A 14919-nucleotide genomic window follows, 5' to 3' on the forward strand; every position below is an offset into this window, starting at 1 on the left:
AGCTGATATGAGGTTTGTAAGAAAAAACTAGGGGAAAGGCTATTGATGACTATTCAATCTCTTTCTTTCCCAGCTACTAAATTGTAAGGGAGATTTCTTCTTCATACATTCCTATACTTCTGTTCTAATAAATCTATTACTCAAGGATCTATTTGATATATGTGAAAAACATCAGCAAGCAAAACTATCATGTTTTACTTGAAATTTCAGATGGCATATATATATATATTTACATAATTTTAGATCTTTATATTTCGACTTAATACTGTCTTAAAAATTTTGTTGGCCTTATATTCATGAAAGTTCATGTCTTAAATGTTCTTTTTTGTTTCAATTCTAATAAGTTGTCTTTTACACGTTTCAAACTAAATTTGCTTCTTGAGGTTCATTTGAATGTCAAGAGTTTAATCCACTCACACACACACTTGAGGTCCAGACATCAATTTGAAAACATTAATATCCTATCATTTAAGTCCAAATGTATTTTGCATGTTCATATATTACAGTAATACTGTTGCAAGAAGCGACGGAGAATAACAAGATGGAATAACAAATTTCAATGGAAGGCTGAAAAAACTACAATAATCAATATTTATGCGCTTGATAATCAAGTCTCTTATTTATTCTAAGAGAAATGCAAATAACATACCTCACTGATATCGGATCCTATTGCAACACCCTCAGCAATCATTTTTGAAAGAGCAAAAACATCCCCAAAGCCCAAATTCACTCCTTGACCAGCCAAGGGATGAACAGTGTGTGCCGAATCACCAATAAGAACTACATGCGTTGATGCATAGTGATTTGAATGTGATAAAAAAAAAAAAAAATGGAAACACCATTCTACCTTAAACCAACTTGACCACTTTCGGTGGAACTTCAAAACACTCACCGGCTGATGATGTCACGTCTGCTCTAAGCTAAGAAAATAGGTCTGACCAAATAACCGAGACTGAGGATAAGGGCCATGTCCATAATCCAAAGCATTATTTATAGATTTCACAAAATCATCCTCACTCATTAATTTGCATACAGGCTATTGCCATCGCTCAATTTCAGCTTTGCTAAAGAACCATGACTGTTCATTATTGTCCTTGATGATGTACTGTCCACCTTGTTGGATGAAGCACTTGGAGATAAAGCCATTGATATTAATCTGGAAGGATAGATCGCCTTCTGGAAATCTGTGTTCTGATTATATTTAATTCAGTTAAAAAATAATATCAATATTGCAATAACAAAATATAATAACTATGGGATCATTATTGAAGTTTCAACAAGTAAAAGTCAATGCAAGCTATGATATCGTACATTACAAAATTTTCTTACACACACAATTACCCAAAGCACAATGTTAGTTAGGGAAGAAGGATTATATCTCGCTAATTATCTACCACAGAGTAACAAACTAAAAAAAAAAACTAATTGACTCTGTACTACCATTGCAGAACCTGGCACCATTGATAAGCAGCGAATATCAGGTCAATATCTAAAAGTAAACCTCTGATAATTAAAGCCAACAGACTATAGGTAAGCAAAAAAATTATTTTTCATGCACCATTTTGCAATAATTTATAACACTATCCAGGAAGATGTAATAATAAAAAGGCATTAATCAAGCACAAAAATAAAGTTCTTTATCACTGATGCGACTTCTGTAAGATTGTCCAAAATGAGAAATGAGAGAGAGAGAGAGAGAGCAAGCAGAGTCGAGTGGAGTTTCAAGCCTGAGTCATAGGAATGGAGTAGTGCCAATAATTTCGTTTTTTTGTATTCATATTCACACAATATAATTAACTGGGCTTCTAAATCCAAGCAGTTTTAATATATATAGTTCCTTGAAATTAAGGATATCAAATAGGATCTTAGGCATTATTAAAATAAATGCCCCAAAAGAGGAGGTATATGGAGTGTGCGGAGAACTACAATCCCTCTCAAATATGCGCAGTAACTCAAATATCCGAGACTGAGAATGATTCAGCACTCTTAAACTCACTGGACAATAAGTGAAATTGATTGATGGTAAACCCTAATAACTCCTAAATCTCACCATCAGATGCAATTATCTCATAATCTAACTCACAAAATCAAAATTGAAAAAGAAGTAGAAAGCAAATAAAACTTACAAAGGCTCGAAGACATCATTAGGCTGTTACGGCTTTGTCAAAAATCAATACTCTGCCTGGTAGCGTTCAATGATTGTATAGATTAGGGATGAGTTGCTAGATTAAGGAGGAGTCGCTGAAGAATTGAAATACAAAGCTTCATCAATTCTCTTATACATGAGTTTTAACAGAAAAATCAAGATAACCCATCTCAGTCACAATTATAGCTCTAACCAGAAAATTTGAAATATTGTAGCCCATTCACAATTTTTCAAAAGCTTTGTAAACACATAAATGGACACATGTATATCAAGCAGTTTCAAAACCTCAGCCCCAATGATTATTCAACAAAAAACAATGTATGGGTATATATCAAAACATAGTCTCAAGCTTCATAGAATTTTCAACATGGCAACAAGATATATACATCATTTCAGTTTAAATTTCACAGCCCCATTTCAGTTCAAAAACATAGTCACAGAGATATATCTATATCAAAATCATCTTACAGTTTTTATGAATTCAAGTACAGTCCAGAATTTTTGATACAACACAAGACCATATATATATATAATCTAAAATTTAAAGGCCCAAGAAGTTGCAATTCAATTCAATTCAATTCATCGTCAACCTCAATTTCAAAAGTCAGGGACAAACCCTTCACATAATTTTTTTTAGAAAAAGTTTCTCAACCACATTCAATCGTCACAGTCCATTCTCCATTACCATAGGCCATCCTCCTTTTTCACATCACAAACTTATACATTCACAGCCCTAATAAACACAACCACAAATATATGTAGGAAATTCTAAATTCCCATTCTAAAATCAAAGTCCAAAAATCAAATTTCGGGTTGATAAGAGCATACCCGAGAGAAAGATGAGAAAAACGAGAGAGAGAGACTCGGCCTGAAATTTTTGGCTGGAGAAGACAACCGAAACTGGAACTGTGGTGGCCGGCGGCAAGATGTGATTTCTCCTTGGCCAAGAATCGACCAGAGAAAGCGAGACCGAGAAGAAAGGAGAGAGTAACGGCGGCGGCCAAGAGGTTCGGCCGGAGAAGCTTATGGCAGAGGGGGTTCGAACAGAGAGCGAGGGCTTGGTGATGGTGTGAGGATGTGGGTTGATGGTGGTGGTGCCTCGGCATGAGACATAGAGAGATAGAGAGAGAGGCTAGGGTTTTTTCAGAGAGAGGAGATGGAGGCATGAAGGTGAAAGAGAGAAGAGAAGAAAAAGGAAAAGGAAAAGGATTTAGAATGGAGGAGAGGAAATGATGTAATGAAGTGTAGGCCAGATCATGTATTAGTGGGCTTAGCACGGCGAAAAAAAATTTCCTTTAGTCATAACGCCAGGGAAATAAAGTTTTAAAGAATTTTTGACCCACTTTTTACGATATAAAAAATAAGTCGTTACAGTAAAGAATGCAAGTCTTTAAAAGAAACTTGAATGGACAAATTAGTGTAAGCTGTGAATATAAGTGTGTTTTAATATTTAACGACTTACTTTAAAAATAAGTGTTAAATTAGTGTTTATAAAGACTTACTTTTTAAGCATGTTGTCAATTACAAGTTGTTAAAAGCCTTTTTTCTTGTAGTGTTTTTCCCATAACAGTTGACGTATTTTATCAACTGGGGTTTCCCCACTAAAATCCTGGTGTCATCTCTAACTTTGTATTTTGCTTTATTTTATCTGCATGTGATTAACTGTTTAATTGCTAAAATAAGTAAAGTTGGTAACGACATAGGTCTGTTGTATAAAACCTAAAACTTTCTTAAATACATTCCGTTCCTTACAACTCACACTCCCAACTACCATTTGGGGTCCGAGTTGCTAAATTACTCACGGGTACCTCTCATGCCCCTATTAGCCAATTAACACCTCCAATAAAAGGGTACCTCCCTTATACCGAGTTTGAGAAAACATTTTCTCCACAAAACTTCTCAAAATTCAATTTTCACATTCCCAACACACATCACCACCCACACCATGAAATGCATTATCATCAATGTGATGTTGTGAGCATGCCTCTCAATTATGTATGGCAACAATATAGCAATCCTCTCTTATAAAGCATAGCGTCAATCATGTTTGCTACAATAGGTTCTCACACGTATTTAATCAAATATTAAGCATGCTAGACATTTCAAATTCAATTTCAAAGTATATCAATTCAATTTAAAAACATAAAGCACATAATTCTTCATGTGAATGGCAAAGAAAACATGTCTACTAGCATTTTACCACATTATAAACATAGGGTTTTAAATATTTCAACATCTTAGCAAGTAGTCATCTTGCACATGATCATACAAAGCATATAGCATCAATTTCTTCACACCAAGCATACTTATTCACGAGGGAAAGTAAGAGTTAAACCAGGATTACGCAAATTAGACAACTCTACCTCAAAGATGAGCCAAAGTCTTTCCTCAAAATTTTGAAATGCTACAATCCTTTCAATTCTTGGATCAAATGAAAGCCCTTGATGAAAAGAGGTCACACTTTCCTTCTTGCTCAAATCTCGAATCTCACTAGAAATGGATAAAATATAGGTTGAAGTATATGTAGGTTTGTGTGTTTGTAGAGAGATAAACACGAGAGATATAGAGCGAGAGGAGAGATAGTGGGTCGGGATGGATATGAGAGGAAGAGATGATGGCGATGAAGCCAAAAAATCTCATTTTATGGGTCTTCGTTAGTCACAAGGTCAAAGGGTGGTGTCCACCTTAGTTTCCAAACTACCAAATTACCCTCAAAGTGTATATAATACTACAACCATACCATTTACATGCAAACTGCCACATTTACATATATATATATATAGTCATATATATATATATATATACATACACCAAATAATTATATAAATGAATGAAAATAAAGCCGAAATAATTCTCGAGCACGAAAACCCGTCCTTAGGCCCACATAGGGCCTCTTGGGGCAAAAAACCTAAAAACGATGAAATGTCCTACAATGCATTTCTAATAGTTCTAAACTCATAGAAATGTCCTAAATACTCATCGGAGACCATGTGGCAAGCAAAACGACACTCGAAATAAAGTAAATAAGAAATTCAAAAATGCCAAAACTGCGAAACAATACACCACATAACAAAATTCTTTATGTAGAATGTACAACAATGAACAACCAAGTCATCTAAAAGAATTATAAGCTTATATCAATGACTTGGTTCATAATGATAATCAAATTTGTGATAAGAAAATTCTTTATAAAGAACAAAAAATATATATTTAAAAAAAAAAAATTAAACGTGACAAGAAAAATTAAATGAATTGAATATATTATCTACTGAAAAAATATATATATATACCTTAACAAAACTTGAATACAATAATCTAATTCAATAACTTTGCATCTCAATCATCAAGATGGAGAATTTTTAAATAAATATTATTAATTATTATTTAATATTAATATATATATTACACATTAAAAGACAATTCTTATATTTCAAATTATATTGAGCTCAGTGTTTGGGATCTTGTGATTGTGTTTCGGATGATGATCTTGAGAGATGACACGGTGATATTTTTGGTTGATTAAGCAACAATTATGTAATCTTGATATTTTTAATTTTTGTCTTTTTGTGTGCACTGATTTTTTATACCTTAATTTCTTGCTGTACATGGGGGGAATGCTTCTCTTGTTGTACATTTGGTTGCTTTGATACAAAATCAAAGATGATGAGTACAACTATTTAATTTTGCAATAAATGCTCGATTTAGTTTCTGGTTAATGGATGTTAAAAGATGGTGATGGCTGATCTCTTAGAGTATTCGGTACGTAATCCCCGTTTCATATGTACAAGGTAATTAACGAAAAAATTTCCTTAACATATCCTCTAGTCATCCGTCCCATATGGTGTAATGAAACAGACAAAAATAAAAATAAAAATAAAAAGGAAATAGAAAAGACAAGTTTATGACACAAAAGATAAATTTAGAACCTGCTAAATATATCCTACTTTCTCATTGCTAGTTTCACATTAATGACAAGCTATTATTGAACGAAAATAGGTAAATATGGATAATGTATGTATCTCTTTCTTAACATCTGGGATTCATTTTCCGCTGTCAATTATTCTATTGGCTTCCCCTTTTCTAGGAGTAAAATCTTTTGTATTTTTTTCATCCGCTTGTTTGCCTAAAATTCTGCCACTTTTGCCGTTCAGATAACCTATATATAACTTTACATCTACACTTTATATCTACACTTCTGCCTTTGTTTCTATTCAGGTTTTCTTAGAGTCCACAACCATGGCCTCTTCACCACCTATAATATTTGTCACATCCATTTTCTTGATCTCAACCCTGGCATTTGCACAGGAAGTAAAACCTCATAACGACACTTCACCCTACGAAAAAGCTCCGTTTGCCTGTGATGTCGACGCCAATCCAGAGTTTGCCAAGTTTACCTTCTGTGACCAAAAGAAGCCGATTGACGAGAGAGTGGCAGATTTGGTGACGAGGATGACATTGAAGGAGAAAATCGGATACATCAAGAGCAGTTCAAAAGAAGTGGAAAGACTTGGAATTCCATATTATAGGTGGTGGTCTGAGGCCTTACATGGTGTCTCTACGACCGGTAACGGGTCTGAGTTCAATTCGGCTCGTAACATTAGTGGAGCTACTAGTTTCCCTATGCCTATCAACATGGCCGCTTCTTTCAACGTTTCGCTGTTTTACGCCATTGCAAGAGTAAATTAACCCTCACTATCTGGAGCTTATTGGATATAATAATGTTCTTGAGTAATGATACAGAATCCGAGAGTCATGACAATTCGGACTACATTTACGTGAGTAGAGGATGACATTATCATCATATTTAATGAGTTGTGATGATGTCATCTCCCACTCACATGAAACAACCGGATGTTTTCCTCTTTTGGACTACTTATCATTATTTGATATTCTATGTTCTTTGCTTTTGACATGATCAAATAATGCAGGCGGTTGCCAATGAAGCCAGAGCAATGTACAATGTTGGTCAAGCTGGATTGACCTTTTGGTCCCCAAACATCAACATATTCCGAGATCCGAGATGGGGAAGAGGCATGGAAACTCCTGGGGAGGATACATTGTTGACAAGCGTATTCGGAGTAGCTTACATTAAAGGTCTACAACAACCTGATGACAATAACCCGGAAAAGCTTAAGGTCGCCGGTTGCTGTAAACACTTGACAGCATATGATCTAGACGGCTGGAAGGGTTATTCACGATTCACTTTCAATTCTGTGGTATATTTTCGATTTTATTTATCTTTTGTTTTTCCAACATTTTTATATATATATGATCAATACGATGTTTCTTCGTATAATCATTTTCATTGTAAACGTGAGTTAGGTATCAAAGCAAGATTTGGAAGAGACATTTAATCCCCCATTCAAGAGCTGTGTTATGGAAGGGCAAGGGGCCAGTATCATGTGTTCCTACAACAAAATTAACGGCACACCAGCCTGTGCTGACCCTGACCTACTGAAAGGATTAGTCCGAGGCCAATGGAAATTAAACGGGTAATCATTTTATGCTCCATAAGCAATAGCGTTATTGTCACCATTACCATCCAAGTTAACATGGATTTTTTATGCTGCAGATACATAGTTTCGGATTGTAATGCAGTACAATTCCTTTACAATAGACATGACTACGCGAAAACTAGAATTGAGGCGGTAGCCATGTCTGTAAATGCAGGTGACAACATGACATTGAAAATGTGGCAATTGGCTAGCAAGTATAGGATAACTGGGCACAATAAATGTTTATTAACTGTTTAAATCGAACAGGTTTGGATCTGGACTGTGATCATGAATCCTACGTAGGCAAATTCGCTCATAGTGCCGTGAATGCTGGATTATTGAAGGTGCCAGAAATTGATAGGGCTGTCACAAACAACATGAAAACATTGATGCGACTTGGGTTCTTTGATGGTAACCCCCGCAAGGGTATATATGGGAAGCTAGGCCCGAAGGATGTGTGCACCCCTGCGACCGAGGAGTTGGCTCGTGAGACGGCTAGGCAAGGAATTGTGTTGCTCAAGAACATTAGAGAAACACTCCCTCTAAATCCCACTAATATCAAGTCCATGGCAGTAATTGGGCCCAATGGCAATGCCACAAGAGCCATGATTGGCAACTATGAAGGTACTTTTAACATATTGCTTCGAGAACTTAACATTGTTAACTCAAATTCGGTTAAACCAACTGTAATGCAATGTTTCATCCTATATTATGTCGTGTGTCTTTACATCATTTATGCAATAATTTCGTTACATCGTTATTTCATAGTGTTACCATTTTGTCATGAGAATGTTGCACTGGCGATACGTTTATTCTTTCTTTATGTTCCAAGCGCTCTAATGTCTATCGTCCAAGTATTCAAATTTCAAAATCGTCACTTATCAGCATCCTGAATCATGATTAACTAATACATTGCAGGCATTCCTTGCTCGTATATAAGTCCTCTGCAAGGTCTCTCAGCTTCAGTTAAAACTACCTTTGTGCGTGGCTGCAATGTAACATGTGAAGAACCAATATTGGATGAAGCTAAGAAAGCAGCAGCTGCAGCAGACGCTACTGTTCTGGTAGTGGGCGGAAGTACAGATATTGAAGACGAGTTCGTTGACAGAGAGGAAATTAGTCTTCCAGGAGAGCAAGAAAAATTGATTTCTGAAGTCTCAAAAGTATCAAAGGGACCTGTCATTCTTGTTGTATTCTCTGGAGGAAGCATGGATGTTGGATTCGCTAACACTGATAACAACATAAAAGGCATCCTTTGGGCTGGTTACCCTGGTCAACATGGTGGTGTAGCAATAGCAGATGTGATCTTTGGCCGTTACAATCCAAGTATGTCTACTTGATTCTTCACATAACTCACCTGAATACAAAAATATAAATTAGGGTTGGAGCAGTGTTGTTCAAGGCGCACGCCTAGGCTCATACAGACGCAACACTTGTGCCCTGATGTGTGCACAGGGATGCCTTTGACAACATAGAATATGAATTTGTATTAATAGTAATTTAAATTTTTAATTGTGCGCCTCACTTCGCACCTGATGCCATGCTTCACGTGGCATCAGGGCCTCCTTGTCGGTGTCTTGTAATCTGAAAATACATGAAATGTTTTAACTCGACATTGTCTTTTAATGTAGGTGGAAGACTACCCGTGACATGGTATCCAAGAGAATATACACAGTACTCCATGGCAAGGATGCATATGAGACCAAACAAGACCTCGGGATTCCCTGGCCGGACCTATAAGTTCTACACTGGACCTACCGTCTACCCGTTTGGGCATGGTCTAAGTTACACTACTTTTGACCACCAAATAGTTTCAGCACCAAAGGTTGTCAAACTTAACTCAGGCAAGAAAGGTAATCCCAAGTCCGTTGATGCTTCTGGAAGGGCTTGTAAGAAGTCAACTTTCGAAATCCGTGTGAGAGTTAAGAACACAGGGAAAATGGCCGGAGGCCGTCCGATTCTGTTGTATTCGACACCCCCTCCTGTACATAATCCACCACAGAAGATGCTGGTGGCCTTTGACAAGGTGTTTTTGAAACCACAAGAACAGGCTGTGGTAAAGTTCCGTGTAAATATGTGCAAGGACATGAGTGTGGTTGATGAGCAAGGCAACAGAAAAGTAGCCGTAGGAAACTATAAACTTCAGGTGGCAAAACTGAACCACACCTTGGAAGTGAGGCGCTGAAATGAGCACCTAAGGAGAGAAGAGGACATAAATGTGATCTCTTTGTATGTCTTTTGACCTATATGCTATAAAAACCCTTCGGTTTTTGTAGTTACGTCAATAACTAGAATCCAACAAGAATTCTTGTTGGCTTTTAAAAATAAACAAAAAAAAAAAATTCTAAGTATTTATTCCAATCACTATTTTCCACATTAGATAACGTTATGTAGTCGGTGAAAAAAAATCAACAATTATATAATTTTTCATTAATAATAGTTATTTAAATGTGTGAATTGAAAATTTTTATAAACAAGAGACAGTCCAAGTAAAATAAGGCAAAAGTGTTTTAACAACCTATCGAATAAATAGGAGTCAAAATTTGATAAAAACTCACAAATTCGGAGCCATCCCAGCAGCTCCACTAGTGGGACTTCTTCCAGGTGCAACTATACAGTAAGGATTGTCACAGATCGAATTAGACATCAATCCTAATTTGATCCGTTCCCAACAGAATCAAAAAATCTAAATACGCTACCAATCCATTATCTTATGGATCGAATCGGATAATATCCGTTGAATGGTGGATCGGATTGGATTGGATCCGTGAATTGAGATTTTTTCCTAAATAGTCTAATTTTATTTTTATTTTTTTAACTATAACCCAATAGATAAAATTTAAATTAATCACCATTAATTCATTTATTTAAATAATCATTAACTAATATATTTTTAGAGTCCATTAAATAATCATCAAATAATTAAATTAACTAATGCATTCTTTGAATATTTATATATAAATCTCACGGATCAAAACGGATCAGATTAGATTTTTAACAGCCCAATCCGTGATCCGATCTATGAATTACGGATTCAATTTTTTTTTTTTAATTTGCCACTAACCCGGGAGTGTAGCAATCCGTGGATTCAAATTTTTTTGAATTTGCAACTGGTCTCGATTTTGAGACCTACATTGGTGAGACTTGTTCCAACAGGTGGTACTTTACAAGTCTTAGAAACTGATACCACTTGGACCAGTGGGACTTTAAAAATATATTCAAAAATACATATTTTGACTCATAAAAAATATTTAAAAACCTTTTTTAAAAAACAAGTGTACTCATACATTCATTTACCTATTCTAAGTAATGTTCAAATCAAATCAATGGGTGTTGAGCTTCTATGATGACCGTGTCATCTTTTTCTCTTTTTTCAGCAGATTTTTTTTTTTATTTGATTAAATATTTTATTATTTTATTTTTTTAAACATTTAACTGATTATTTGTTTATTTATTTATTCCCTTTTTTGTTGCCTTAGGTTCTAGTGTTCGGAATTGTTTTCCGGCACGGCATGCACTTACATTATTTTAATTCAATATCAGTGCATGATTTATTTACCTAGAAAAGCATGATAGCTTGTTTCCAATTCCGTAGGGGTATGAATGCATAGTTTCTTCGGAAACATTTTCATTTCTCGGGGTGCTTTGTATAATTAAGTTTTTAGAATATTTTGTCTTAGGGACCATTTTGTAATTATTTTCTTGAGATATTTAGAAGAGAGACTATTTTGCAATTTTTGAAAAGTGTGACAAGTGTCATCTTTTCTTTTGGTCCACTTGTCACCTTTTGGGAGAAACACTTGGAAACCTGTAATGTTGACAAGTGTAAGGTGTTGATTGAATTTAGAGAGGGTACTTAGGATGGTGATAAGTGTAGGCTTGAGATTAAGCCTTGTGAGGAGGCCTAGGATGGTGACAAGTGTAGGATGAAGATTCACCCATTTGTTGGCTCATGGTTAGTACACTTGTTGGCTTAGGATTGTGACAAATGTAGGCATGTGATTAAGCCTAGTGAGAAGGCCTTTGATTGTGACAAGTGGAGGTGTAATGTTACTTATTTTTCTATTTTTCAATTTTCGGGAATTTTTTGATTTTCTGGATTATTTTAATCCTTATCTAGTTTTGCATTCCGGATACCGTAGAGTGTACCAGGTGTGTTGCGAGAGTTGGTTGAGACATTTCTTTGAGTTTAAAACTCTTGAAAATGCATTGATTGTCATTTCGGTATTTTTTTTTGTTTATCGAGCCGGGAGGTCCCAAGTGGGACCCATAACCGGAGTGGTGGTGTATGGGGATTATTTTTCAGATTTGTTGCATTTCATACATTATTATTTTGTGCATATTTACCTAATTATTTAATTAATTGTGTGGTGCTAAAGTGATTATATATATATATAAAATAATGTTAATGGTTGATTTTTTTATCGAGTGGGACCCGCCATTAAAATGAAATGTTATAATGGCCATAAGGTCATTACCTGATTCTATTCTTCTTCACTTTTCACGCAAGTTCTCCTTCTCAGCCACCATTTCATTTTCTTTTCTTTTTTTTTATCCATTACATCAAGCTTAGATCTTCTTTCTTCATTGAGATTTAGACTTTGTCACTGAAAGTAAAGTCAATGAGCGCGTCGAGACCTCAGTTTTGATCGGAGCAAATTTCAGTTTGGAGCATTTTGGAATCTCGAATTTTGGAGTGAAATTAGGGCTTTTCTTCTAAGTGAGGTAGGGGTGCTCTAATCCACAATTTCTTGGATTTTTTATGAATTTTTCCTTTAATTTGAATCTAAGCATGCTTAATTTTAATTATCTTGATTATATTTGTTGTGTTTGTTGGTATTTATGGTGATAAAGACATGTTATGTGTTAAGTGAGCTTATGAATATGATTAAATTCTTTGTGGTGAAGAAGCATGCTTAGTGTTGATGTATTATATGTCCTATGATTTTAAATTGCTATGAAAAGTGATGTTGTAGTTATGAAAATAAATCATTTTATTTTATGCCTTATGCATTTAAGTTATTGGATTTGCAAATTGAAAGTATGTAAAATGTCATGATTTAGAAATATGAGAATGTGATATTGTGTGAAAATTCATATTTTAAACATGCTTGAATGATGTGGATGATATGTATGAAATTTCTATATTGTCATGGCATTGAAGAATTTGCATAATTCATGCATTACAATTGGGAAAGAAAAGGGAAAAGTTGTTTTGAAAGCAAATGAAAAAAAAAATTTGGAAAAAAATGTTTTTGAAAAGTGGTTTGCGAAAAACCCGGATGCCTATGAGGTGCCTAGTGGTCCGCGGCGTTAGTGTGGTCTAAAGGGGACTAGGAAGAGACCCTAGCCTGGTTAAGCTACCTAGGCCAAATACGACACCTTGGAGCTGCCTTGTGGTCGTGGATAGTTAGTCAATCCTCCTCTCATGATGCCTTGGAGTCGCCTAGGGTCGAACTGCACTAACGGCTAGGAAAGGTGAAACGGTATTATTTCAGAAATGGGGAATGACATTTCATGGCATGGCATATCATTGGCATATATTACACACTTAGTAGTCGGATGACTTGTGTATGTATTTATTGATATTATTATTGTTTTACTTACTTTTCGAGGCATGATTCCGTTTACTTGTACTCTATTCTTTATGTGGATTTATGGGGTCATAAGAGGTGTGTCTTAGACACTTCCTACTAAGCTGTTGGCTTACCCCATCATATTATTACATTTTTTCAGGTTACGGGAAGGAAATGGCGGATGACGCTCCTCCACAAGTTTAAATGGGTTAGTGGACCGTTCTAACATCTTTTATATTAGTGATCTCATTTTTTTTTATAGCCTTGGGATGGCACTTATATTATGTATCGACCTTGGAATTAACCATAATGTCCTTAGACGACCTCGGGTTCGGGTAAGGACCTGGTAAGCCATTCGGACCCCTGGGTTCGGATCATTGCAAGAGAGGTAGTGTTGGTGTTGTTTTTGTAACTACCAAGTGTTTTTGTTAGTGGAAAATCTTGTGATTTTCATTTCTTCCCCAACCTCTCACCTAAAGCCACCATTAGAGACTCGAAACACTAGGGTTAAGAGCTTGGCTTCAAGCCCCTTTTTTTCTCACCATTTAGTCTTGCACTTGGAAGACAAAATTGTCCCCACTTCATTGTCTACCTTACCTTGTTCTTAGATTCTCCATTTGCTTTCTTGTTCTTGGATTCTAGAGATACATTTCTCTAGTGAGGTAGGGGGTGTCTTATGCTTATACCCTTAGTGTTTTAATATGTTCTTTGGGGTTAATATACATTGTATGCATGTTATTTAAATTCTAGAGTTTCATATAGATGAATCTTGTATGTAACTAGCCTAGGGTTTCAAATTGTTTAAGGTTTGTGAATGATTTATCACTTGTGTTGAAGCTATTTCATTTTTGTGGTAGTTTAAAATCTAGAGATTTTCAATAGTGTAATATATTAAAATTCTATATAATCCTTCTCAATGATTTAATTGTGTATTTGATACTTAATTGTTGTTTAAATCATGGACTTTAAGCTAATAGTATACTAGCATGAGTAGATTTCATAAATTGATTATGTAGTAGTACTTTAAATTGATTCACCTTGTGAACTTGTTCAAATATTTGCTATTGTGTGATACCCCTCGGATCCGAGACACGGGTTGATCAGGCCCAGGCCCAAACCCGAGGGATATCAAACAATTAATATGTTATAACGAACACAGATTACTAAATGAAATAAGAATTAAAATTTTAATAGCTGAAAGAAATCTAAAATAAAATCCTTTAAAAATTATAAACTTAAAATTAGATAAACCAAAACCCCATAAGTTAAACAACTCGGGAATCCATCTCTGGACCCCTAATAAAATCCCAAACTGAAATGAAAGTAAAGCTAAAGATAAAATCCAAATCTATTATCTGGAAAGAAGTCCTACATCGTTGGTAGAGTGGAAGATCGTCTTTGAAGTTCAAGCCTAGAACTGACGTACACCTGAAAAAGAGGAGTGGGTCAGGCCCACGAACAAGTTTTATCCTACTACAATCCAAGCAGAAGCTCGATACGCATGTACATAATAAATAGTTCAACAATAACTAATAATCCATACATAAATATATCCACACTACTGGACTCTCGCTAGACTATGAATAGGGTCTTAACCTGAATAGAAGGTATCACACAAAACGCACCTGAGTGAGCATAAGTACCTAAACCTAAACAGGGTATACCTCAACCCTCACAGCCAGTTAAACATCCAACTACATAT

The 14919-nt window shown here is 35.4% G+C and overlaps 1 protein-coding gene and 1 long non-coding RNA gene across 2 annotated transcripts; one reads left to right on the forward strand and one right to left on the reverse strand.

The window, feature by feature from the left end:
* Positions 1 to 817: 817 nt before the first annotated feature.
* LOC132298757 (uncharacterized) lies at positions 818 to 4741 on the reverse strand. Its single transcript, XR_009479947.1, has 3 exons — positions 4510 to 4741; positions 2127 to 2241; positions 818 to 1191 (listed from the first exon to the last, which is right to left on the reverse strand). It is a non-coding gene; the product is annotated as an uncharacterized LOC132298757 (long non-coding RNA).
* Positions 4742 to 6367: 1626 nt separating this feature from the next.
* Positions 6368 to 10199, forward strand: LOC132298758 (beta-xylosidase/alpha-L-arabinofuranosidase 2-like). The gene is made up of 7 exons (XM_059795126.1): positions 6368 to 6823; positions 7075 to 7362; positions 7469 to 7638; positions 7719 to 7816; positions 7909 to 8265; positions 8560 to 8967; positions 9273 to 10199. Exons 1-7 carry the CDS (start codon positions 6383 to 6385, stop codon positions 9824 to 9826), a joined length of 2316 nt encoding a protein of 771 aa, XP_059651109.1. The 5' UTR covers positions 6368 to 6382; the 3' UTR covers positions 9827 to 10199.
* The last annotated feature ends 4720 nt before the right edge of the window (positions 10200 to 14919 follow it).

Source organism: Cornus florida, unplaced genomic scaffold (genome assembly GCF_030987335.1).
Source record: "Cornus florida cultivar Cherokee Brave unplaced genomic scaffold, ASM3098733v1 CherokeeBrave_3.0.0_Hap2_Chr03, whole genome shotgun sequence".
NCBI lineage: Eukaryota > Viridiplantae > Streptophyta > Magnoliopsida > Cornales > Cornaceae > Cornus > Cornus florida.